The 26,267-nt window shown below is 57.8% G+C and overlaps 2 protein-coding genes across 4 annotated transcripts; both read right to left on the reverse strand.

Annotated features, from left to right (window-relative positions):
* Nucleotides 1-1,981: 1,981 nt before the first annotated feature.
* On the reverse strand, nt 1,982-10,165 carry PRTN3 (proteinase 3). Its single transcript, XM_030798110.1, has 5 exons — nt 10,062-10,165; nt 7,670-7,835; nt 7,262-7,403; nt 3,854-4,084; nt 1,982-2,363 (listed from the first exon to the last, which is right to left on the reverse strand). The coding sequence occupies exons 1-5, from the start codon at nt 10,120-10,122 to the stop codon at nt 2,193-2,195; spliced, it is 771 nt and encodes a 256-aa protein (XP_030653970.1). The 5' UTR covers nt 10,123-10,165; the 3' UTR covers nt 1,982-2,192.
* Nucleotides 10,166-18,911: 8,746 nt separating this feature from the next.
* On the reverse strand, nt 18,912-25,459 carry AZU1 (azurocidin 1). 3 transcript variants are annotated; one of them, XM_030798112.1, is made up of 5 exons: nt 23,370-23,858; nt 22,888-23,044; nt 21,307-21,451; nt 19,992-20,225; nt 18,912-19,213 (listed from the first exon to the last, which is right to left on the reverse strand). In XM_030798112.1, exons 1-5 carry the CDS (start codon nt 23,425-23,427, stop codon nt 19,052-19,054), a joined length of 756 nt encoding a protein of 251 aa, XP_030653972.1. In that variant the 5' UTR covers nt 23,428-23,858; the 3' UTR covers nt 18,912-19,051. The 3 variants fall into 3 exon arrangements, with proteins under 3 accessions (XP_030653972.1, XP_030653973.1, XP_030653971.1); XM_030798113.1 differs by lacking the exon at nt 23,370-23,858 and adding an exon at nt 25,280-25,459 and having other exon boundaries at nt 18,914-19,213; XM_030798111.1 differs by having other exon boundaries at nt 18,914-19,213; nt 22,888-23,452.
* Nucleotides 25,460-26,267: the final 808 nt, after the last annotated feature.

Genomic DNA, 26,267 nt, shown 5'->3' on the forward strand with positions numbered 1-26,267 from the left:
GCAGTCATTGTTAAGTGTGCCGACGCTGGGTTCATATCCTGGGTCTGGGGTGGCCATTTGGCTACTGTGTGACTTCAGACCCCTGAAATAAACTCTCCGTGACTCAGTTTCCTCCTCTGTAAAATTATAATCATAGGATCCATCACATAAACCTGTCACGAGGATGAAATATGTTCACGTTCGTGAAGTTCTCAGCTAACAAAGTGTTGTCTGGCCGGGCGAGGTGGCTCACGCCTGTCATCGCAGCACTTTCGGAGGCCGAGGTGGGCGGATCACCTGAGGTTGGGAATTCCAGCCTGACCAACATGGACAAACCCCGTCTCTACTAAAAATACAAAATTAGCCGGGCGTGGTGGTACCTGCCTGTAGTCCCGGCTACTCGGGAGACTGAAGCACGAGAATTGCTTGAACCTAGGAGGCGGAGGTTGCAGTGAGCGGAGATCACGCCACTGCACTCCAGCTTGGGCCACAAGAGCGAAACTCCGTCTCAAAGAAAAAAAAAAAAAAAAGAAAAAAGAAAGTGTTGATTTGAGAGCTGGTTCACCATGAACTGTGGCAGGGAAGGTAGGGTTATGGTCACCGCGGGTACAGACTCCAAGGGGGAGGTGGGGTCGTCTGGGAGGCCAGGAAATTGCTAAGACACAGTGACCCACAGGTGTTCACATGTAAAGAGTCACTGAGGACCCACCTGGGCAACACAGCCAGACCCCGTCTCTACAAAAAAAAACAAGAAAATAGCTGGGTGTGGTGGCACCTGTAGTCCCAGCTACTCGGGAGGCTGAGGTGGGAGGATCACTTGAGCCCAGGAGGTTGAGGCTACAGTGAGCCAGGATTGCACCACTGCACTCCAGCCTGGGCGACAGAGTGAGACCCTGTCTCAAAAATAAATAAGTAGGCCGGCTGCAGTGGCTCACACCTGTAATCCCAGCACTTTAGGAGGCTGAGGCGGGTAGACCACCTGAGGTCAGGAGTTCGAGACCAGCCTGGCCCACATGGTGAAACCCCATCTCTACTAAAAATATAAAAATTAGCCGGGCGTGGTGGTCTGTGCCTGTAATCCCAGCTACTCCAGAGGCTGAGGCAGGAGAATCGCTTGAACCCCGGAGGCGGAGGTTGCAATGAGCCAAGATCACACCACTGCACTCTAGCCTGGGTGACAGAGCAAGACTCTGTCTCAAAAAAATATTAAAAAGAAAAAAAAAAAAAAAAACACCAGCCAGGAGCTTCATTTCTTCTCTGCATGTGTCCTGGAGCGGGTCGTCCCCTCTCCGTGGCTAGTGCCTCCTTCTTGTGGTCACTTGCCCGTCTCTGAGCTGGACTGTGAGTCCCACCTCTTCCCCGCCTCGGACCTCCCCTCTGGCCACCCCCCCAGTTCATTCCTCATGCTTCCACCAGGGGACTCCTCCCTTGCCTACCCCTCCTACGAGAAATAGCACTCCAACCCCATCACCCCTCCCCTGCACGCACACCCCTCCCCTGCCTGCCCTCCTCCCCGTCCCCTGGCCTCTAGCCCTCAGGTCTCTGCCCGGACTGTGCCCCCTGCCTGGCAGCCCTTCAGATGTTTCTGTTCACACCTTGGTATGCAGCTCTGGCACTGCCACCTCCTCCAGGAAGCCCCCCAGGGTGCTTCCCCATCCCCATCCCCCTCCTCAAGGAGCCCTGAGCCGGCAGGGACACATCTGGAGCCCTGAGGGCCCACGTGGGCTTCTCGCCAGTTCTAGGAAACGTCTGGGGTGACTCCATTTTCCACATGAGGAAACCGAGGCGCGGAGATGAATAACAACCTGCCCAGGGCCACCCTGATGGGGCCGGGTTAGAACCCACAGCCACGAGCATCCAGGAGAGAGGACCCCCTGCGACCTGGGCCCCCATCCCCCGCTCCGACTCCCCCCATCCTGAGTTTGGGGTTCGGGGACTTGAGCCCAGGGGACCTCTGGGCAGTTCTCCCTCCCCTCCCTATGTGGGAAGGACGGACAGGAGCCAGGGGGAGTTTCAACGTTTATTGAGGTCACGGTGGGGTGAGGTGCAGGGCCGGCCTGTCTCCCGGAGCCCCGTGGGAGGGAGTTTGGGGGGACGGGTGGGGCCGTCCCGGACGCCACAGTGTTTGGGGAAGAGCTGCTTCTGTCCAAAGATCCCCCTCGAGGGTTTGAAGCCGGGCTCGGGGTCCCGGCCAGCGCTGTGGGAGGGGCAGCTCAGGGGCGGCCCTCGGCCTCCACGCGGCGCAACACGGAACGGATCCAGTCCACGTAGAGGGCTACCCGTGCGAAGAAGTCGGGGAAATGGCGGGTGGCACATGCCCCGATCACGAAGGAGTCTACTCCCTGGATGACGCCGTCACAGATCAGGGGGCCACCTGAGTCTCCCTGGAGGACAGGGACGGCCAGTCACCCATCAGGGGCCACCTGAGTCTCCCTGGAGGACGGGGACGGCCAGTCACCCGGGCTGGCCCCAGGCAGCCAGGAAGGGGGCTGGGGTGGCCACAAGCTGTTTCAGAAAAAAATGCTTCCAATCTGGAACTTTCTCTCTTTCTGTCTCTTTTTTTTTTTTCTTTTCTTTCTTTCTTTCTTTTCTTTCTTTCTTTCTTTTCTTTCTTTCTCTCTTTCTCTTTCTTTCTTTCTCTTTCTTCTCTCTCTCTCTCTTTCTTTCTCCTTTTGTTTTGTTTTGGTTTTTGTTTTGTTTGAAACAGAGTCTAGCTCTGTCACCCAGGCTGGCGTGCAGTGTGGTGATCTCGGCTCACTGCAACCTCTGCCTCCCGGGTTCAAGTGATTCTCCTGCCTCGGCCTCCCAGGTTCAAGCGATTCTCCTGCCTCGGCCTCCCAGGTTCAAGCGATTCTCCTGCCTCGGCCTCCTGAGTAGCTGGCTGTCTGTCTCGAGACAGGGTCTCGCTCTGTTCCCCAGGCTGGAGTGCAGTGGTACAATCATAGCTCACTGCAACCTCGAACTGCCCAGGCTCAAGCGATCCTCCTGCCTTAGCCTCCTGAGTAGCTGGGCCTACAGGCTCACATCACCACACCCAGCTAATATTTAAATTATTTGTAGAGATGCCATCCTGCTCTGTTGCCCATAGCAGGACTCCTGGACTCCTGGACTCAAGCGATCCTTCCGCTTCGGCCTCCCAAAGTGCTGAGATTACAGGCGTGAGCCACCATGGCTGGCCTGGAATTTTCTTTAAAATGTGTGAGCACCAGCCAGGCACAGAGGCTCACGTCTGTAATCCCAGCACTTTGGGAGGCCGAGATGGGTGGATCACTTGAGGCCAGGAGTTCAAGACCAGCCTGGTCAACATGGGGAAACCTCATCTCTACTAAATAAATATCAAAAAAATTAGCCAGGCACGGTGGCAGGTACCTGTGCACCCAGTTACTCAGGAAGCTGAGGCAGGAGAATACCCTGAACCTGGGAGGCGGAGGTTGCAGTGAGCTGAGATCTCACACTCCAGCCTGGACAACGGAGTGACACTCCATCTCAAAAACAAACAAACAAAAGGTGTGAGCAGGGAGGGGCTGAGGTCATTCGTAGGAACTGGGCATTTATGGGCCTCCCTTGGATACCTGGATTCCTGGACTCTGGAAGGGACTGCCGGGTGAGGGCGGATGGGTCTCCCACACCTTCCTGTGGTCCTGGAGGGGAGTCGGGGGCAGGGAACCCCCAGACCCACCCAGGCAGCCAGGTACAATGTGAGCACCCCCACCCCCCTGAGCCTGCCCGTTGGGTGTTGGGTGTGCCCGCCTTCCAGGTGGGGGACTGAGGCACAGCATGAAGCCACACAGCTAGGAGGTGGCGTGGAACCCTGACTGCCGCTCTCCTCCCCTCAAGGCAGCCCGGTGCCTGGGGTGGGGACAAGGTTACTTACGAAGCAGATGCCGGCGCCGCGGCGAGGGACGAAAGTGCAAATGTTATGTGACCGGCACAGGAAGGTGACCACGGTGACATTGAGCTCCTGCAGGACCTGGGCTGGGGGGTCATGGGTGCCCACGCGGCCCCAGCCCATGGCCAGGCACTGGGTGCCGTGGGGCACTGGCTGGTCCTGCTGTGGCAGCTGGACTGTGGCGACGGAGGCACTGAGGTTGGCCGGGCTGCTCAGCTGGGGCAGAAGGCAGGCGGCGGCAGTGAGACGCTGCTCCCAGGTCACGGTGGCCACCCGGGCCGCCCTCCCACCACACCCACCACCTCAAAACGCCGCCGCGCATGCCGCTCCCTCCGCCTGGGCCCCAGGACCCCCTTTGTCCCATTTGTCACTATTGTATTCATTCATTTTCTTTCTTTCTTTCTTTTGAGATAGAGTCTTGCTCTGCCACCCACGCTGGAATGCAGTGGTGTGATCTCGGCTCACTGGAACCTCCCAGAGCCTTCCCGTTGGGTGAGGTGGCCAGCCTGGTCTCAAACTCCCGACCTCAAGTGATCTGCCTTCCTCAGCCTCCCAAAGTGCTGGGATTACAAGTGTGAGCCATAGTGCCCGGCCATTCATTCATGTTTTTTTCCTTCCTTCCTTCCTTCCTTCCTTCCTTCCTTCCTTCCTTCCTTCCTTCCTTTTCTTTCTTTCTCTCTCTCTCTCTCTTTTTCTTTCTTTCTTTCTTTCTCTTTCTTTTTCTTTCTTTCTTTCTCTTTCTTTCTCTCTCTCTCTCTCTCTTTCTTTCTTCTTTCTTTCTTATTTTTTTATTTTATTTTTTTAGATGGACTTTCGCTCTTGTTGCCCAGGCTACAGTGCAATGGCTCGATCTCGGCTCATTGCAACCTCTGCCTCCTGGGTTCAAGCAATTCTCCTGCCTCAGCCTCCCAAGTAGCTGGGATTATAGGCACACGCCACCACGCCCAGCTAATTTTTGTATTTTTAGTAGAGACGGGGTTTCCCATATTGATCAGGCTGGTCTCAAACTCCTGACCTCAGGTGATCCGCCCACCTCAGCCTCCCAAAGTGCTGGGATTACAGCCACCGCCCCTGGCCCATTCATCCATCTTCAAAGCACTTTTTTTTTGAGATGGGGTCTTGCTCTGTCGCCTAGGCTGGAGTGTGGTGGCATGATCACAGTTCACTGTAGCCTTAACCTTCTGTGCTCAAGTGATCCTCCCATCTCAGCTCATGAGTAGCTGGGCGTGTGCTACCATGCCTGGTTGATTTTTAAATTTTTCTTTTTTTTTTTTTTTTTTTTTTTTTGAGACGGAGTCTTGCTCTGTCGCCCAGGCTGGAGTGCAGTGGTGCAATATCGGCTCACTGCAAGCTCTGCCTCCCGGGTTCACGCCATTCTCCTGCCTCAGCCTCTCCGAGTAGCTGGGACTACAGGCGCCCGCCACCACGCCCGGCTAATTTTTTTGTATTTTTAGTAGAGACGGGGTTTCACTGTGGTCTCGATCTCCTGACCTCGTGATCCGCCCGCCTCAGCCTCCCAAAGTGCTGGGATTACAAGCGTGAGCCACCGCGCCCGGCCTAAATTTTTCTTTTGTAGGCTGGGTGCGGTGGCTCTCTCCTATAATTCCAGCACTTTGGGAGGCTGAGGAGAGCAGATCACTTGAGGTCAGGAGTTCGAGACCAGCCTGGCCAAAGCGGCAGAACACCGTGTCTAGTAAAAATACAAAAATTAGCCAAGCATGTTGGTGCATGCCTGTAATCCCAGCTACTCAGGAGCCTGAGGCAGGAGAATTACTTGAACCCGGAAGGCAGAGGTGGCAGTGAGCCGAGATTGCACCACTGCACTCCAGCCTGGGTGACTGAGTGAGACTGTCTAAAAAAAAAAAAAAAAAAAGTCTTTTATAGAGATGGGGTCTCACTAGGTTGGTCAGGCTGCTCTCAAACTCCTGGCCTCAAGTGATCCTCCCATTCCAGCCTCCCAAAGTACTGGGATTACAGGCGTGAGCCACAGTGCCCAGCCCCAAGCACTTACTGAGCACCACCTGTATACCCAGTCCCGTTCTAAGCCACATGAGTCCAGTAATGAACAACGCAGACAAAAATCCTCTGCCTGGGGAGCTGATCTTTCGGGGCGGGAGGAGGCCAGGAGGGCCCCATGAATGAGAGGGGCATGCGGTTCAGTGGAGAACAGTGAATCGGGGAGGGCTGTGGCTGTGCTCGCCACTTCCCGTGGGGTCAGAGGAGGCGCCGGAGGAAGCGAGGGCACCTGGCTTTCTGGGGGAACAGCACACCGGGCGGAGGCGCAGGCAGGGGAGAGGCGAGGGCAGGGGAGAGGCGCGGGCAGGGGAGAGGCGCGGCCAGGGGAGAAGGAGCAGGCAGGCGAGAGGCGAGGGCAGGGGAGAGGCGAGGGCAGGGGAGAGGCGCGGGCAGGCGAGAGGTGCGGGCAGGGGAGAGGCGTGGGCAGGGGAGAGGCGTGGCCAGGGGAGGAGCAGGCAGGCGAGAGGTGCGGGCAGGGGAGAGGCGCAGGGCAGGGGAGAGGCGCAGGCGGGGGAGAGGCGCAGGGCAGCGGATAGACGCGGGCGGGGGAGAGGCGCGGGTGGGGGAGAGGCGCGGGCGGGGAGAGGCGGGGCGGGGGGGGCGGGGGGGGAGAGGCGCGGGCGGGGAGAGGCGCGGGGGGGGGAGAGGCAGGCGGAGGGCGGGCGGGGAGAGGCGCGGGCAGGGAGAGGCGCAGGCAGGGGAGAGGCGGGCAGGGGGGGGCAGGGAGAGGCGCGGGCGGGGAGAGGCCAGGGCAGGGGAGAGGCGCAGGGCAGGGGAGAGCGCGGGCAGGGGAGAGGCGCGGGCGGGGAGAGGCGCGGGGGGGGGGGGGGGGGGGAGAGGCGCGGGCAGGGGAGAGGCGCGGCAGGGGAGGAGCAGGCAGGCGAGAGGGGGGCGGGGAGAGGCGCAGGGCAGGGAGAGGCGCAGGCAGGGGAGAGGCGCGGCGGGGGAGCGGGCAGGGAGAGGCGCGGGCGGGGGAGAGGCGCAGGGCAGGGGAGAGGCGCAGGGCAGGGGAGAGACGCGGGCAGGGGAGAGGCGCAGGGCAGGGGAGAGGCGCAGGGCAGGGGAGAGGCGCAGGGCAGGGGAGAGGCGCGGGCGGGGAGAGGCGCAGGGCAGGGAGAGGCGCAGGGCAGGGGAGAGACGCGGGCAGGGGAGAGGCGCGGGCGGGGGAGAGGCGCGGGCGGGGCAGAGGCGGGGAGGAGGAGTGGCCTGGTGTCCAAAGAGCGGTCTCCCCCGGCCAATGTCACCAGACCCAGGCTTCAGCGGCCTCGGTGGTGGCCCGGTATACAGTGGGTGCTCAATGAATGCTTGCTGAAGGAACGGGGGTCCCGGAGCCCGCTGGCCGTGCCCCTCCGAGCCCTCGCGGCCCTGCCCGCCCACCTGGATGAGGAGAACGTCGTTGAGTTTGTTCTCAGCGTCGTAGTTGTTCTGAAACACTTGAGCCACCGAGAAGCGCTGCTGGGTGGGCTCCTGCGTCTGCACGCTGTGTGCTCCGAGCACCACGTTCACCAGGCGGTGGGGTCTGCGGGGGCGGGGTGGTCAGTCCTCGGCGCCCTGGACACTCGCCGCCCCCCACAACAGGCCCTTCCGGAGGCCGGCGGTGCAGCCGCAGACCCCTCCCTCGGCGACCCTGCCCCGGCTCTCCCCCCAGAACTGCCCACACGCGCGGGGCCTGGGGTCGGCAGACGGGGCTTAGCTGGGTCCTCCCCGGGCAGAGGGACAGTGGCCGGGCCAGGGCTGGAGGAAGAGGGCGGGGCGGGTGGACAGGGGTGTGGAGGCGGCGCTCACATATCCTGCAGGCAGTGCGCGGCCGTCAGCACGAAGCTAGGGTGGATCAAGGTGCCTCCGCAGAAGTGGCTGCCCAGGCTCCCCCGCACCTGCAGGGAGGCCATGTAGGGCCGGGAGTGTGGCTGCGCCTCGTGCCCGCCCACGATCTCCGCAGCTCGGGCAGCACCTGCAGCAGGGGAGTCCAGGCGTCAGGGAGCCCCCAGGCTGCAGGGAAAGGGGGGAAGGCAGAGCAGCCCCTGGGCCTCTCTGAGCCTCCGTCTCCCCATCTGCAACCCCGTCAGTGCCTGCCGGCTGGTGGGAAGGATGCAGCAGCGCCCAGGCCGGGGGGTTATAATTATGACGGTTTCCAAAGGCGACCTGGTGGCAGCTTTCAGTCCTGAGGGTCGAGAAGGCTTTTAAAACGCAGAACGGGCGGCCGGGCGCAGTGGCTCACGCCTGTAATCCCAACACTTTGGGATGCAGAGGCAGGAGGATCACTTGAGCTCAGGAGTTCAAGACCAACCTGGGCAAAATGTTGAGGACCCCATCTCTACAAAAAATTTTAAAATTAGCCAGGCATGGTGGTGTGCACCTGTAGTCCCAGCTACTTGGGAGGCTGAGGAGGGAGGATCGCTTGGGCCCAGGAGGTCAAGGCTACAGTGAGCCGAGATCACACCACTGCTCTCCAGGCTGGGCAACAGAGCAAGACTCTGTCTCTAAAACAAAACAAAAAAAATTTTTTTAAAGAAGCAGAAAAATTGGCCAGGCGTGGTGGCCCACGCCTATAATCCCAACACTTTGGGAGGCCGAGGTGGGTGGATCACCTGAGGTCAAGAGGTGGAGACCATCCTGACCAACATGGTGAAACCCCGTCTCTACTAAAAATACAAAAATTAGCTGGGCGTGGTGGCTTGCACCCATAGTCCCAGCTACTGGGGAGGTTGAGGCAGGAGAATTGCTTGAACCCAGGAGGCAGAGGTTGTGGTGAGCCAGGATCACCCCACTGCACTGCCTGGCAACAGAATGACACTCCATCTCAAAAAAAAAAAAAAAAAAATTAGCCAGGTGTGGTGGTTCGCACCTGTAATCTCAGCTGCCTGGGAGGCTGAGGCAGGAGAATCACTTCAACCCAGGAGACAGGGGTTGCAGTGATCCGAGACTGCACCACTGCACTCCAGCCTGGGCAACAGAGTGAGATTCTGTCTCAAAAAAACAAAACAAAGCAAAATTAAAAAAGAAGAAGTAAAAAAAAAAAATCAGCCGACAAAGAGACCCATTTTGCAGATGAACAAACAGGTATTGCAAAAATCCTCCTCAAGTCAGGAGTTCGAGACCAGCCTGACCAACGTGGTGAAACCCCATCTCTACTAAGAATACAAAAACTAGCCAGGGATGGTGGTGTGTGCCTGTAATCCCAGCTGCTCCAGAGGCAGAGGCAGGAGAATCACTTGAGCCCAGGAGGCTGAGACTGCAGTGAGCTGAGATTGCACCACTGCACTCCAGCCTGGGAGACAGAGCAAGATTCCGTCTCAAAAAAGAAAAAAAAGGCCAGATATGGTGGCTCACGCCTGTAATCCCAGCACTTTGGGAGGCTGAGGCGGGCGGATCACGAGGAAAGATCAAGACCATCCTGGCTAACACGGTGAAACCCCGTCTCTACTAAAAATACAAAAAATTAGCCGGGCGTGGTGGCAGGTGCCTGTAGTCCCAGCTACTCGGGAGGCTGAGGCAGGAGAATGGCGTGAACCCGGGAGGCGGAGCTTGCAGTGAGCGGAGATGACGCCACTGGATTCCAGCCTGGGTGACAGAGCGAGATTCCGTCTCGAAAAAAAAAAAAAGAAAGAAAAAGAAAATCGCCCTCAGGATAGGGACCTGAGGGGGCCCATGCTCTCTTCTTCCTCTGATTCCGGCATTACTAACTCCTGGACCCTTTCACTCACTCACTCATTCATTCATTCACTCAGTCATTCATTCACTCATTCACTCACTCACTCGCTCATTCATTCATTCATTCACTCATTCACTCGTTCACTCAGTCATTCATTCATTCGCTCACTCATTCATTCCCTCATTCATTCGTTCGTGCATACTCACTGAGCGTTTGCTGAAGGCTGGGTGCTGTCCAGGAATTCGCCTGTTATAGGTAATTCCCAAAACAGCTCCTTGGGAGGGAAGGACTGGGTTTTGCCCATTTTACAGATGGGCAACTGAGTCAAACGGCCAGGGCTCCCCCTTGCCCTTGTCCTCCCCACCCCTGCAAGCGTTGGCCCCGAGCAGCGAGTGGAGTCTCCCCTGACCCTGCCTCAGTTTCCCCAGCTATGCCAGGAGGGCTTTGGATGGACCTCGTGGTGGATATTTCCCCAGAATCCACCGGGGCCCGGAGGCTGGATGGACAGGCACGTGGCTCACTCACCACTCAGCAGCAAGGCCAGTAGGACGGACGCCAGGGCAGGGCTGGGGGGCCAGTGAGCCATGGTGGGTCCAGGCTGCACCCACGGTCAAGCTCCCCTTATAACCCAATGCCAGAGGCCGTTGAGTTGCCCAATGCCCAGGCTGAGTCCCCACTTCCTCCTTTTGCCTTGAGAGCCTGGGAGTCAGAACGGACTCTGGGGAGGAGGCGGGGACTTTGGGCTCAAGGTCCCGACCTTTGTGGGGGCGGGGAGGCTGGCTCTCACCCACCCAAGTCAGGGGTCCCTGTCCAGGTGGGCAACATGGCCACAGCCCTCAGAGCAACACATGCCCACGTGCCACCCACAAGGAGAGGCCTCCCTGACGAGGTCCTTGTGGCCCCAGCAACGCCGGCCATGGCAGGTGTGTCCCATGGGTGGGTGAGCTGGAAACCGACAGACAGCAGGACGTAGCAGGGAACAGGAGGAGGAGCTGGGGAAGGCAGGGCCCCACCACGAGTGCCCTCAGTGCCTCACCTGAGGCCCCAGTGAACATCCCCCTGCCAGCTTTTGTCTGGGGGTTTTCTTCCCCCTTTAAGGCCGGGATTCTCAATCAAGGGGTGATTCTGCCCCCAGGGGACCCTGGGCGAGGTCTGGGAACACCTGTGATTGTCACGATGTGGGGGTCTCTTGGCATGGAGTGGGTGGAGGCCAAGGATGATGCCTAGCACCCCGCAGTGCCCAGGATGGGCCTGCCCCAGAGAGGGATCCGGCCCCGACGTCCACAGGGCCCCAGAGAAGGATCCGGCCCCGACATCCGCAGGGCCCCAGAGAGGGATCCGGCCCCGACGTCCGCAGGGCCCCAGAGAGGGATCCGGCCCCGAAGTCCGCAGGGCCCCAGAGAGGGATCCGGCCCCGACGTCCGCAGGGCCCCAGAGAGGGATCCGGCCCCGACGTCCGCAGGGGCCCAGAGAGGGATCCGGCCCCGACGTCCACAGGGCCCAGGGGAGAGACCCTGTGTTCATTATTTGGGGAAAAAAAATGGCCAGGCGCGGTGGCGCACACCTGTAATCAGAGCACTTTGGGAGGCCGAGGCGGGTGGATCGCCTGAGGTCAGGAGTTCAAGACCAGCCTGGCCAACATGGCAAAACCCCATCTCTACTAAAAACACAAAAATTAGCCGAGCGTCGTGGCGGGTGCCTGTAGTCCCAGCTACTCGGGAGGCTGAGGCAGGAGAATCACTTGAACCTGGGAGGCGAAGGTTGCAGGGAGCCAAGATCGGGCCACTGCACTCCAGCCTGGGCGACAGAGCAAGACTCGATCTCAAAACATAAATAAATAAAAATAAAAAATGGAGCATGCCCCCTGCTCACACCGGACACCAGAATAAACTCCCGATGGGGCGTACGGCATAAACCCGGGGGACCCCAGCTCCTGGGACTCGCCTCCTCTCTCCCTCCCACTCAGGGCATGGATTTCAGTGTGTGCAGCCTCCTGGTACCTCAGCAGGGCAGAGGATCATGGGACGCGGAGTCTCTTGGGGATCTGTGGAATCCTTGAACCCTGGGGTGATTCTGCCCCCAGGGGTCGCTGGGTGAGGTCTGGAAACATCCGTGGTTGTCACGACCTGGAGGGAGCTCCTGGCAGGGCCCGGCAGTGCCCAGGATGGCCCCGCCACAGAGACAAATCCAGCCCGTGTCTGCAGTGCCGGGAACGGGGGAAAGCCCAGGACAGAGGATAAAATTGTTTATTTATAACTGAACAGTTTAAACCTACAGTGAAATGGAGAGAAGCACTGAATGAACCTGGAGACCAAAAAAAAAAAAAAAAAGCTTTTTAACGTTTCATTTGGAAACGATTTCACGCTTACGGAAGTCCAAAGGGTCCAGACTCCCTCCCCGACCCCCAAACTCCCTCCCCCAGCCTCCCTCCCCCAGCTTCCCTAAATTCTGTCCTCTTGCTCAACCCTCCAGGCCGTGATCGATGCCAGGGCGCGAACGTTGATTCCAAATGGCCCCCTCTGCCCCAGCCCCCTGAGTATCACCAGCCACCCTTCGCCGGGTCCTGGGTATACAAGCCACCCATCTTCAGATGCCAGGGTCTCCTCCAGCGGGCGCAGTCCCTCTGCCCTCCCTCAGCCCTTGGGGCCATTGAGGAGAGCTGGTGGTTGCTCTGCAGAGCGTCCCTCCGTGGGGATGATCCTGGGTTGCCTTAGGGCTCAATGGAGGGAGTCCCGGGCGTGGCGTGTGTCTGTCTCAGGCCCCCACATCGGAGCCCATGGCTTCGGCCTGTCTCGTGCTGACGGTGATAATCTTGACCACGTGGTCAGGGCATCTGCCGGTTCCTGCGCTGTCCAGTTACTATTTTCCCCTTTGGATTTTTTTTTTTTTTCCTGAGGCAGAGTCTCGCTCTGTCACCAGGCTGGAGTGCAATGGCACGATCTCAGCTCACTGCAACCTCTGCCTCCCGGGTTCAAACAATTCTCCCGTCTCAGCCTCCTGTATAGCTGGGATTATAGGCGCCCGCCACCACGCCTGGCTAATTTTTTTTTTTTTTTGTATTTTTAGTAAACACAGGGTTTCACTATATTGGCCAGGCTGGTCTCGAACTCCTGACCTCAGGTGACGCACCCGTAATCCCGCCAAAGTGCTGGGAACACAGGTGTGAGCCACTGCACCTGGCTATAATATTCATGTATATATTATAACATGTATATAACATATATGTATACATAAAATATATAACATGTATATTATTTATATCATATAATATATAATATTTTAAAATATACATATATATTTTTTGACACAGGGTCTGGCTGTGTCACCCAGGCTGGAGTGCAGTGGTGTAATCATGGCTCAAGCAATTCTCCTGCCTCAACCCCCCAAGTAGCTGAGACTGCAGGCACACGGCCACCATATCCAGCTGAAGTTTTTCTTTTTTTTTTTTTTTTGGTCAGCTGTTTAATTTTTCGTAGAAATGGGGTCTTGCTACATTGCCCTGGCTGGTCTTGAACTGCCAGCCTTGAGGGACTCTCCTGCCTCAGCCTCCCCAAATGCTGGGATCACAGGCATGAGCCACCGTGACCAACCTGATGCGTATTAAAGAAGTAGAGCTCTGGCCAGGCGCAGTGGCTCATGCCTGTAATCCCAGCACTTTGGGAGGCTGAGGCAGATGGATCACGAGGTCAAGAGTTCAAGACCAGCCTGGACAACATGGTGAAACCCCGACACTACTAAAAATATAAAAATTAGCCAGATGTGGTGGCAGGCGCCTGTAATCCCAGCTACTTGGGAGGCTGAGGCAGGAGAATTGCTTGAACCCAGGAGGCGGAGGTGGCAGTGAGCTGAGATCACGTCACTGCACTCCAGCCTGGGCAACAGAGTGAGACACTGTCTGAAAATAAAAGGGTTATTCTCATTCAACAAAAGTGCTGTTGGTTTCCCCCATGAGTCCATGCTGAGGCAAGCTGTTTGGCTTGGAGTCCTCAGTTTCCCCACCTGTAAAGGCGGGTGAGGACGGCAACAGGTCCTTCTGCAGGGCAGCAGTGGGGGTCGACGGATTTGAGGTTTCTTGTTTTTTTTTTACGTGGAGTTTTGTTCTTGTCACCCAGGCTGGAGTGCAGTGGCGTGACCTTGGCTCACTGCAACCTCTGCTTCCTGGGTTCAAGCCATTCTCCTGCTTCAGCCTCCTAAGTAGCTGGGATTACAGGCGCCCACCACCACGCCCGAATAATTTGTTTTTTGTATTCGTAGTACAGAAGGGATTTCACCATGTTAGCCAGGCTGGTCTCGAACTCCTGACCTCAAGTGATCCGCCGGCCTCAGCCTCTCAGAGTGCTGGGATTACAGGCGTGAGCCATCGTGCCCGGCCTTTTTTTTTTTTTTTTAATAGAGAGGGGTCTTGCTATGCTGCCCAGGCTGGTCTGGAACTCCTGGGCTCCAGCGATCCTCCCCCACCATCTGGCCACCACCGAATTGCTAAGTGGGTGAATTGTTTGGTGTGTGTGAAGGACATCTCAATAAAGCTGTCAGCCAAAAAAAAGAAAAGAAAGACACGTGCACACACTGCTGGATCTAGCACAGGCGAGAGCCGCCCAGGGGGCTGCCCCCGTCCTCCCTGTACGTGTGCTTCCCCGTCAGGATCTGTTTCCACGCAAGGCTGATGCAGCCGGGTCCTGACCGGCACGTCCCAGCACCGTCCTGCGGCTCTGGGTCCTCCAGGCTCCCTGTGCGTCCTGGGGGGAATCACGTGCCAAGGCGCAGAGACGGGCCGGGAAGGCACGGGCCAGGGCGACAGGAGCGCTGGGAGCGGGTAGCAGGGAGGGTTCCGTGGAACACACTGGGGGCTTTGCAGGGGTCGGCCTGGGGGCGGAGGTAGTGGGGGCCCCTTCCTGTACCAACCGTAGGTGGTGCAACTGGTAACGGCTTCAGGGATCGCAGGTGGGGCCGCCCGGGGCCCAGGGGAGACCCAAGGGAGGGAGGGGATGTGGGGCTCAGGCCTGTGTCTCTCTGTTTCTCTCCCCGCCCTCTTTCTGTCTCCCTCTCTGTCTCTGTCTCTCTGTCTTGCTCTGTCTCTGTCTCCCTATATCTGTCTCTTTGTCTCTGTGTCTGTGTCTCTCTGTGTCTGTCTCTATCTCTGTCTCCCCTTTTTAAATATATCTCTCTCAGTCTCTCTGGCTCTGTCCCGCTTTTTCCGTCTCTCTCTGTCTTTGTCTCTGTCTATCTCTGTGTCTCTGTCTGTCTCTGTCTCTCCATCTTTCTTTTCTCTTTCTTCTCTACTTTCTTTTTCTTTCTTCTCTCCTCTCCTTTTTCTTTCTTTCTTTTCTTTTTTTTTTTTTTTGAGATGGATGGAGTCTTGCTCTGTTGCCCAGGCTGGAGTGCAATGGCATGATCTCAGCTCACTGCAACCTCCACCTCCTGGGTTCAAGCGATTCTCCTGCCTCAGCCTCCTGAATAGCTGGGATTATGGGCACCCAACACCATGCCCGGTTAATTTTTGTATTTTTAGTAGAGACGAGGTTTCACCATGTTGTCCAGGCTGGTCTTGAACTCCTGACCTCAGGTGATCCACCGGCCTGGGCCTCCCAAAGTGCTGGGATGACAGGTGTGAGCCACTGTGCCCGGCCTCCTTTCCTCTCCTCTTTATAAAGGAAAACCTTCTCTCTCTCTGAGTGATGGGAAGATGTGGCTCAGCCTCGCAGCGGTTGTGTTTTGTGTGTGTGTTGTGTGTTTTGTGCCGACTGTTGACCTTCCCGTGTGCTTGGGGCCCCGACACCCGGCCGCCTTCCACACCCCCAGGCCCATGCACCCACCTGTCCCCTGATGCACCGTCTCACAGGGTTTCTAAGCCAAACGCAGACATTTCACAATCTGTACTGAGAATTCCGAAAATTTAAATATCTCAAGATACCAGTGAGTGGGGCAGGGTAGGGGACGCTGAGAAGAAACAACCGCTGGTTTTAGCCTGAGCACAGCTGGCTCTGCCGGGGGGCTGCCCGCGGTGGGCCTGGACAGGGCTGTGGCGTGGGGGGCTGCGGGCGGTGGGGCCTGGACAGGGCTGCAGGGTGGGGGCTGCGGGCCGTGGGGCCTGGACAGGGCTGCGGGTTGGGGGGCTACGGACAACGGGGCCTGGACAAGGCTGCGGGGTGGGGGGGCTGCGGGCGGAGCCTGGACAGGGCTGCGGGGTTGGGGGGCTACGGACAACGGGGCCTGGACAGGGCTGCGGGGTTGGGGGGCTGCGGGCGGAGCCTGGACAGGGCTGTGGGGTCGGTGGTGGGTCTGCGGATGGGACCCCATTTTATGTCCCTGAAATCTGAGGCCCGGAGAGGGCTCGGGCTCCCCACAGTCACACCCAGCCCCGTTCTGAGGGCCCTCGAGCCGGGCTGATCCCTGCCAGGGAAACCTGAGACCAGCACCCTTGGGCCCAGGTTGGGAGAGCAGCAGGGGCTGGGGGGAGGAGGGCAGAAACTGCCTCTGGCAGGACAGGAATCCCACCCCAGCGGGGGGACCCTCATGACCGAACGTGGCCCTGAGCCGTGGGCACCAGAAGCCCTTGAACCTCAATCCTGCCTTGGGCCTCAGTTTCCCCATCTGAACAATGATCAGGCAGTGGCTTTGCCTCTCCAAACCTGGGCAGGGCCCCCCACCAGCTGGGCTCCTGAGCCATTGGCACCCCTCTCTAGGCCTCAGTTTCCCCCTCTGTAAAGAGGACCCGTTGGCCGGGCACGGTGGCTGACGCCTGTAACCCCAGCACCAGCACTCTGGAAGGCCGAGGCGGGCAGATCACGAGGTCAGGAGATGGAGACCACCCTGGCTAACACGGTGAAACCCTGTCTCTACGACTCTACTAAAAATAAAAAAAAATTAGCCGGGCGCGGTGGCGGGCGCCTGTAGTCCCAGCTACTCAGGAGGCTGAGGCAGGAGAATGGCATGAACCTGGGAGGCGGAGCTTGCAGTGAGCTGAGATCGCACCACTGCACTCCAGCCTCGGTGACAGAGCGAGACTCTGTCTCAAAAAAAAAAAAAAAAAGAGGACCCGTTATGCCCACAAAAGAAAGAAAACCAGAAGTTCCAACAAAAACCTGCACATGAGTGTCCACAGCAGTGACGGTCACAGCAGCCGGAAGTGGAGAGGCTCAGATGTCCATCCACGGGGGCGTCGAGCAGCACAGCACGGCCCTCCACGCGCGGCACCACCACGCAGCCGTGAAAAGGAGCCAGCTCTGACCCGACCACAGCATGGAGGCAATGTGAGGATGTCACGCTCCGTGAGGGACGCTGAACACGAAAGACCACACAGCGTGTGATCCCATTGCTATGAAATGTCCAGGACAGGCCCATCCACAGAGACAAGAGGACACGTGGGTGCCGCAGACAGGGGAGGGGACAGGGAGTGACGGCTGATGGGGACAGGGATTCCTTTGGGGGCGATGAAATATTCTGGAACTCAACAGAGGTCATGACCACACAACACCATGAGTGTACCAAACACCATTGAATTGCACTATTTTATTTTATTGTATTTTTTTTTTTTTAATATATTTTATTTTATTTCATTTCATTTCATTTCATTTCATTTCATTTCATTATTTCATTTCATTTCATTTCATTTTATTTTATTTTATTCTATTCTATTCTATTCTATTCTATTCTATTCTATTATTTATTTTACTTCATTGAGACAGAGTCTCACTCTATCCCCCAGGCTGGAGTGCAGTGGCTCAGTCTTGGCTCACTGCAACCTCTGCCTCCCAGGTTCAAGTGATTCTCCTGCCTCAGCCTCCCCAGTAGCTGGGATTACAGGTGTGCGCCACCACACCCGGCTAATTTTTTTGTATTTTTAGTACAGACAGGGTTTCACCATGTTGGGCAGGTCTTGAACTCCTGACCTCAGGTGATTTGCCCACCTCGGCCTCCCAAAGTGCTGGGATTATAGGTGTGGGCCACCACGCCTGGCTGTACACACTTTAAAAGAGTGAATTCTAAGGCCAGGCATGGTTGCTGAAGCCTGGGAGGCCGAGGCTACAGTGAGCCTTGATCATGCCACTGCACTCCAGCCCGGGCATCAGAGAGAAAGACCCGGTCTCAAAAATAAATGAAATAAGGTCAGGCTCGGCGGCTCACGTCTGTAATCCAAGCACTTTGGGAGGCTGAGGCGGGCAGATCACCTGAAGTCAAGAGTTCAAGACCAGCCTGGTCAACATAATGAAACCCCATCTCTACTAAAAAATATATATATATAAATTGGCTGGGCATGGTGGCTCACACCTGTAGTCCCAGCTACTCAGGAGGCTGAGGCAGGAGAATTGCTTGAACTGGGCGTGTGGAGGTTGCAGTGAGCTGAGATCGTGCCACTGCACTCCAGCCTGGACGACAGAGGGAGACTCCACCTCAAATAAATAAATAAATGAGATAAAAATAGCTCACTGCATCCTCAACCTCTTGGGCTAAAGTGATCTTCCCACTTTAGCCTCCTCAATAGCTGAGACTACAGGTTCTTCTTCTCCTTCTCCTTCTCCTTCTCCTCCTCCTCCTCCTCCTCCTCCTCTTCTTCTTCTTCCTATTATTATTATTATTATTATTTTTAGACACAGGGTCTTGCTCTGTTGCCCAGGCTGGAGTGCAGTGGTGCGATCTCGGCTCACTGCAACCTCCACCTCCTGGACTCAAGCAATTCTCCTGCCTCAGCCTCCCGAGTATCTGGGATGACAGGTGCCACTTACCCGGCTGTTTTTTTTTTTTTTTGAGACGGAGTTATGCTCTGTCACCCAGGCTGGAGTGCAGTGGCGCGATCTCGGCTCACTGCAAGCTCCGCCTCCCGGGTTCACGCCATTCTCCTGCCTCGGCCTCCCGAGTAGCTGGGACTACAGGCGCCCGCCATCACGCCCGGCTAATTTTTGTATTTTTGTAGAGATGGGGTTTCACCAGGTTGGCCAGGCTGGTCTTGAACTCATGACCTCAGGTGATCCACCCGCCTCGGCCTACCAAAGTGCTGGGATAACAGGTGTGAGCCACCGCGCCCGGCCTCTCCTGTGTTTTCTGACGTTGCCCACGGAGCTGCGTGGTATGTTCTCCAGCACAGTGAGAGGTGGGAAGGGGGAGGAGACTCACAGATTCGAGTTCAAAGCCGGCATTCGCTGTGTGACCTCTGGGCAGCCACCCAACCTCTCTGAACCTGGGCCTCCCCCCAGCACCCCGCTGTTCGGTGGAGGTAACACCAGCCCCTGCTTCCCGGGCTTTGAGGGAATCCCTGAACATCTGACATCTGCACAGGCAGCGCCCCTGCGGTGGGTGCCCCTAAGGCCGGTGAAGGTGCCACTCACGCCTCCCCACAGCCCTCCTCCCCCCGCCACACCGATGAACAGAAACCAGGAGCAGAGGCGAGATCGACTTCTTTATTACAGCCAGGACCCCGCCGGCCGGAGCGGGGACAGGGGCGGGGCTGCGAGAGGTGGGTGTGGAGCGCGGGAGGTGTGGAGGGCGGGGCTGGGCTCCGTGGGAGGTCACAGGCCCCCCTAGGCTGGCCCTGGTCCCGGGTTGTTGAGAACACCATCGATCCAGTCTCGGAAGACCGCCACTCGGGTGAAGAAGTCGGGGCCTCGGCCACAGGGCCCCACGGAGAAGGAGGCCACGCCGTGTGCCAGGCCATCGCAGACGAGTGGGGTGCCCCCATCCCCCTGGGCAGGCGGCAGCTGTGTCAGGGCGTCCCAGGGCCTGGCTCCCGAGCCATCCCAGAACTGCAGAGGCCTCTTGCTGCCCCTGGAACCTACAAGTCCTGATCCAGCCCCAGGGCCTTTGCAGGGCTGTTCTCTTTCTCTGCCCTGGTTAACTGCTAGTGGAACTTGGGATCTGTTGCTTTCTGGAGCTACCTGGCACCTCCAGGCTGGGCCAGGTGCCCCTCCCCTGGCAGTCACACACCTGAGTCCCTCAGTGACCGGCTCTACCATGCCTGCTGGGTCCCCAACCCCCAGCACAGATGTGGCTCACAGCCGGCGTTTGATAGATGCTGTTTCTCGGCCAGGCACGGTGGCTCACGCCTGTTATCCTAACATTTTGGGAGGCTGAGGCGGGCGGATCATGAGGTCAGGAGTTCGAGACCAGCCTGACCCACATGGAGAAACCGCGTCTCTACTAAAAATACAAAATTAGCCGGGCGTGCTGGCGATGCCTGTATTCCCAGCTACTCAGGAGGCCGAGGCAGGAGAATCGCTTGAACCCGGGAGGCGGAGGTTGCAGTGAGCCGCCAAGATCGCGCCACTGCACTCCAGCCTGGGTGACAGAGCAAGGCTCTGTCTCAAAAAAAAAAAAAAAAAAAAGATACTGTTTCTCATGCTGTTAAAATGCTCCATCCTGGGGCCCCCCTGCTGTGCCACCCTCAGCCTGAACTTGCTTTCTCCTGACACGGAGAGCTCATTACCTCTCAAGACCCCTCCTCCCGCCACGGGGAGCACTCACATTGCAGATGCCGCCGCGGCGGGTGAGCACACCGGTGCACACATTGTTGGGGCGACACTGGTCCTCGGGGGTCACAGTCACGTTGACGAACCTGGGAAAACGGGAGAGACGTCTCCCGCTGCCCCGGCTTCCCCAGCCGGCCACCTGGCATCTGGTGCCAGCTTCCACCATGGCGTTCTGTGGAGGCAGTGGCAGTATCGCCACGCTGCTGGTGAGGTTGGCCTCGCGGTCCAGCTGGGGAAGGAAACGGAGTCAGGGGAGGGTGGCCCTGGGGACTGCAGCCTCATGGGGCCCCCTGGGAGCAGAAGTGTCAGCGACATGAATTGTAGTCTGTAAGTGGTTTGCGTTTAATTCCCAGCAGGGGCCAGGTGTGGTGGCTCATGCCTGTATTCCCAGCATGTTGGGAGGCCAACGTGGGTGGATCACTTGAGGCCAGGAGTTCAAGACCAGCCTGGCCAACAAGGTGCAACCCCGTCTCTACTTTTTTTATTTTTTTATATTATTTTTGAGATAACTTTATCATTTTCTCAAAGAAAAAAACAATAATGAAAAACGTTCACTTGGTTTTATCACAATAAAAGCGTCTGAAAACAGCGTCAGTCTCCACCAACAGGAGGCTCCATACGTGAACTGTGGTACATCTGCGTGTTTTGCTGTATTGTTTTTGGAAGTTTTTTTTGAGACAGGGTCTGGCTCTGTTGCCCAGGCTGGAGTGCAGGGGCACGATCTCGGCTCACTGTGAGCTCCACCTCCCGGGTTCCAGCAATTCCCCTGCCTCAGCCTCCCGAGTAGCTGGGGCTACAGGCACCGGCTGCCACGCCCAGCTAATTTTTGTATTTTTAGTAGAGATGGGGTTTCACCATGTTGGCCAGGCTGGTCTCGATCTCCTGACCTCGTGACCCACCCACTTCGGCCTCCCAAAATGCTGGGATTACAGGCATGAGCCACCTCGCCCTGCAAGATACACACACACACACACACACACACACACACACACACACATTTTTTTTTCTTTTTTTTTTTTTTTGTAGAGACTGAGTTTGGCCATGTTGCCCAGGCTAAGTACAAGCTCCTGTGTTCAAGTGATCCTCCCAACAGGGTTTCACCATGTTGCCCAGGCTGGTCTCGAACTCGTGGCCTCAAGCCATCCTCCCACCTCGGCCTCCTGAAGCACAAGGGCCACAGGTGCGCGCCACCACTCCCGGCTAATTTTTGTATTTTTTTGTAGAGACCGAGTTTGGACGTGTTTCCCTGGCTAACGTCGGCCTCCCAAGGTGCTGGGACCACAGGCGTGAGCCCCGCGCCGTCCTCTCACCTGAAGCAGCATCAGGTCGTTGAGGTTCTGCTGGGGGTCGTAGCCGTTCTCGCTCATGCTGCTGATGGAAAACGTCTGGCGGGACTGCCTCTCCCGCCGCCTCAGGTCATAGGCGCCCAGCACCACGGTGCCAACCCCAGGGTTCCTGAGAGCAGCGGAGGAAAGGGCAGAGGGAGGACACCAGGCTGGGGCCTGGGCACAGAGCAAGCCGGCTTGCAAATCAGGGGGGATCCCGGCCTGCAGACTGCAATCCTTCACCCTGAAAACTCCCCTCCTTTTACAGAAGCAGAGCCGAGACCCTCCAGGGCCCCCTCCCCATCTCAAGCCCCTTCCCTTCTCTGCGCCTCTTCCTCCCTCTGAGTCCCTTCCCTTCTCTGCACCTCCTCCATCTGAGCCCCTTCCCTTCTCTGAGCCTCCTCCATCTGACCCCTTCCCTTCTCTGCACCTCTTCCTCCGTCTGAGTCCCTTCTCTTCTCTGAGCCTCCTCCATCTGACCCCTTCCCTTCTCTGCGCCTCTTCCTCTGTCTGAGTCCCTTCCCTTCTCTGCACCTCCTCCGTCTGAGTCCCTTCCCTTCTCTGCACCTCCTCCATCTGAGCCCCTTCCCTTCTCTGAGCCTCCTCCATCTGACCCCCTTCCCTTCTCTGCATTTCCTCCATCTGACCCCCTTCCCTTCTCTGGGCCCCCTCCTCCGTCTGACCCCCTTCCCTTCTCTGCACCTCCTCCATCTGACCCCCTTCCCTTCTCTGGGCCTCCTCCATGTGACCCCCTTCCCTTCTCTGGGCCTCCTCCATCTGACCCCCTTCCCTTCTCTGGGCCCCCTCCTCCATCTGACCCCCTTCCCTTCTCTGGGCCCCCTCCTCCATCCGACCCCCTTCCCTTCTCTGGGTCCCCTCCTCCATCTGACCCCCTTCCCTTCTCTGGGTCCCCTCCTCCATCTGACCCCCTTCCCTTCTCTGGGCCTCCTCCATCTGAGCCCCTTCCCTTCTCTGCACCTCCTCCATCTGACCCCCTTCCCTTCTCTGGGCCTCCTCCATGTGACCCCCTTCCCTTCTCTGGGCCCCTCCTCCATCTGACCCCCTTCCCTTCTCTGGGCCCCCTCCTCCATCTGACCCCCTTCCCTTCTCTGGGCCCCCTCCTCCATCTGACCCCCTTCCCTTCTCTGGGCCCCCTCCTCCATCTGACCCCCTTCCCTTCTCTGGGTCCCCTCCTCCATCTGACCCCCTTCCCTTCTCTGGGCCTCCTCCATCTGAGCCCCTTCCCTTCTCTGCACCTCCTCCATCTGACCCCCTTCCCTTCTCTGGGCCTCCTCCATCTGACCCCCTTCCCTTCTCTGGGCCCCCTCCTCCATCTGACCCCCTTCCCTTCTCTGGGCCTCCTCCATCTGAGTCCCCCAATATCCTTGGGTCCCTCCTCAACTCAGTCCCCATTTCCCTCTCCAAGTCCCCTCCTTTCCCTGAGCCCCTCCTTCTGCAATCCCCTCCCCTTCTCACCTACCAAGCACCCCCACTGAATCCCTAAGCCCCCCAAGCCCCTTCTCTAAGCCCCAATGCCCCCTAGGCCCCCTCCCTGGGACCCCTCACTGGCTTCGGAAGCAGCTGGCCGCGGTCATCACGAAGCGGGCATGGATCAGGGCACCCCCGCAGAAGTGCCTGCCTTGATTCTGAATGGAGGCCAGGAACGGGAACTGGCGGGGCCTCGCCTTCCGGCCGCCCACGATGTCCACGAGGGGGCCGGAGCCTGCGTGGGGGGAGACAGCTCTGAGATCCCCGAGAATCCACACAGTGGCTGAGAGGGTGCGTGAAGCTCCAGCCTCAGCTCCATCCACCCAGTGGGGCTGCGGGGGGACCCACCCTCCCGCATTGTCCCAATCCCCAAGAGGACAGGTGGCCCCTGAGTCCCGCACGCCGTCCGCCCTCATGCCTTTCCCAGGACTGTCCAGGCCGGGCTGGCTGAGTGACCCAGGCCAAGCCGCTTGTCTTCTCTGTGCTTTGAGTCCGAGCTCTGCCCTGTCAGCCGGGCCCTAGCACAGATGGGGGACCACCCGGCACAGAGAGGCACTCACCGGCCCTCGAGGACGCCAGCAGACCAGCCAGCAGGGCCAGGACTGTCAGCCACGACATGGCGGGGCAGCTCTGTGGCTAAGGTGGTGGCCACCCTTATACACAGGCCTTGGCAGTTGGCGGCGTCCCCGCCCAGGCCCAGGGACAGCCCCACTCAGTGGGAACACGGGAAGTTGCCCAAGGCCTCCACCGCCAACTGCTCCCCGGGCCAGCCTGGGCTCCCCCCACATTCCGCGCTGACCCTCAGTTTCCCCCTCTAGAAGACGGCCGCACCCCCAGGGGCAGGTGAGGGTGTCAGGAACCAGTGGATCCCGGCGCCCAGCACATGGCGGGCATGCAGCCAGCACCCAACAACACTAGCCAGCTCAGAGTCCCGGTCTCCCCATCCCAAGCCACTGGGGCTCCAGCACTGCCCACTGGGCCTCGCACCAGGGGAGCTCAGGGCAGTGGAGCTGGCAGGCCTGCGTTGAGTCCTGCGGGTCTGTATGGGTGATGATGATGATGATGATGATTATTATTATTATTTTTTTTTTTTTGAGACGGAGTTTCACTCTTGTTGCCCAGGCTGGAGTGCAATGGTGTGATCTCAACTCATTGCAACCTCCACCTCCCAGGCTCAAGTGATTTTCCTGTCTCAGCCTCCTGAGTAGCTGGGATTACAGGTGCCTGCCGCCACACCCGGCTAATTTTTTGTATTTTTAGTAGAGATGGGGTTTCACTATATTGGCCAGGCTGGTCTCAAACTCCCGACCTCAGCTGATCCACCCACCTCGGTCTCTCAAAATGCTGGGATTACAGGTGTGAACCACTGTGGCCAACTGGGTGATTATTTTTTTAACTTTTTCAACAGCTTTATTGAGATATAATTGACAAGCTGGGTGCGGTGGCTCACGCCTGTAATCCCAGCATTTTGGGAGGCCGAGGCAGGCAGATCACCTGAGGCTGGGAGTTCAAGACCAGCCTGACCAACATGGAGAAGCCCCATCTCTACTAAAAATACAAAATTAACTGGGCGTGGTGGCACATGCTTGTAATCCCAGGTACTCAGGAGGCTGAGGCAGGAGAATCACTTGAACCCGGGAGGCGGAGGTTGCAGTGAGCCGAGATTGCACCACTGCACTCCAGCCTGGGCGACAGAGAGAGACCCCGTCTCAAAAAAAAATAAATAAATAAAAACAAATTAAAAACCATATAAAAATAAACAGACCAAATGTCCAGAACAAGCAAATCTGCAGAGGCAGGAAGTGGCTCTGTGGTTGCCAGGGGCCGGGGGAGGGCACGGGGTGATGGCTGATGGATGGAGATGGGGCTGCCTTCTTTGGGGTGATGGAATGTTCCAGGACGGGACAGCGGTGATGGTTGCACAACTCGGTGAATGCACCAAAAACCACTTAACTGTACCGTTCAAAATGGCTAATTTTAAGTTATGTAAATTTCATCTCCTTTTTTTTGTTTTTTTTTAGAGTCAAGGTCTCGCTGTCGCCCAGGCTGGAGGGCAGTGGCACGATCTTGGTTCACTGTAGCCTCAATCTCTGGGTTCAAGTGATCCTCCTGCCTCAGCCTCCCAAATAGCTGGGACCACAGGTGCCCGCCACCACGCCCGGCTAATTTTTGTGTATTTTGTAGAGATGGGATCTCACTATGTTGACCAGGGTGGAGTGCAGTGGCATGATCTCAGCTCGCTGCAGCCTCCGATTCCTGGGTTCCAGCAATCCTCCTGCCTCAGCCTCCAGAGTAGCTGGGACCACAGGCACATGCCACCATGCCTGGCTAATTTTTGTATTTTTTTGTAGAAGCGGAGTCTCACTATGTTGCTCAGGCTGGTTTGGAACTCCTAACCTCAAGGAATCCACCTGCCTCGGCCTCCCAAAGTGCTGGGAGCACAGGTGTGAGCTACTGCGTCCAAACTTACCTCCATTTTTTACGACGGGGCTCATTTCCAAGGTGAAACTGAGGTTTGGGGCTTACTGCGTCCCCCACACCTTTGGGGACACCAGTTTGTGTCTGGGCCTGTGGGGGCCCTCTGAGGGCAGTTTGCCCCTCCAAGGGGCGGATATGGGGAGAGTCCAGGGAGGCGGGGCCAGTGTGCCTTGAAGTCTGCTGCCCATCAGGAATGTAGGGTGCCAGGGCTCAAATCTGGTCTCCAGGCCGGGCACGGTGGGTCATGCCTGTAATCCCAGCACTTTGGGAGGCCGAGGCGGGCGGATCACGAGGTCAGGAGATCCAGACCATCCTGGCTAACACGGTGAAACCCCGTCTCTACTAAAAATACAAAAAATTAGCCGGGCGTGGTGGCGGGTGCCTGTAGTCCCAGCTACTCAGGAGGCTGAGGCAGGAGAATGGCATGAACCCAGGAGGCGGAGTTTGCAGTGAGCCGAGATCGCGCCATTGCACTCCAGCCTGGGAGACAGTGAGACTCTGTCACATAAAAAAAAAAAAAAAAAATCCTGTCTCCACTGAGCCTCACAGCCACCGCACAGGGTCCATGGCACAGCCCCCAGATGCCTGCCTCCGTCCAAGCCAGCTCTCCCTCTCTGCCCACCCCGGATCCTACCTGTCCATCTTCCCTGCAGAGGCCCCAGTCTCCATCCACCCTGTCCTGGCCAAACGTGGGCCTCAGCTCTCCCGTGGGCCAGGCCCCATTTCCCCTTGGCCTGGAGCTGGAAGCTCTGTCCCTCCCAGTCGCGTGACGTCAGGGCGAGCCCCCTGTCTGCACATCAGTGTGCCCTGCGACACAGACAGACTCTGCCTTCTAGACAGAACAGTGCTGAGCATGGAGTGGGGTTCATATTCTTAAAAGTTTTTGAGGCCTGGCATGGTGGCTCATGCCTGTAATCCCAGCGCCTTGGGAGGCCGAGGTGGGAGGATCACTTGAGCCCAGGAGTTTGAGACCAGCCTTG

Source organism: Nomascus leucogenys, chromosome 18 (assembly GCF_006542625.1).
Source record: "Nomascus leucogenys isolate Asia chromosome 18, Asia_NLE_v1, whole genome shotgun sequence".
In the NCBI taxonomy this organism is placed as follows: Eukaryota; Metazoa; Chordata; class Mammalia; order Primates; family Hylobatidae; genus Nomascus; species Nomascus leucogenys.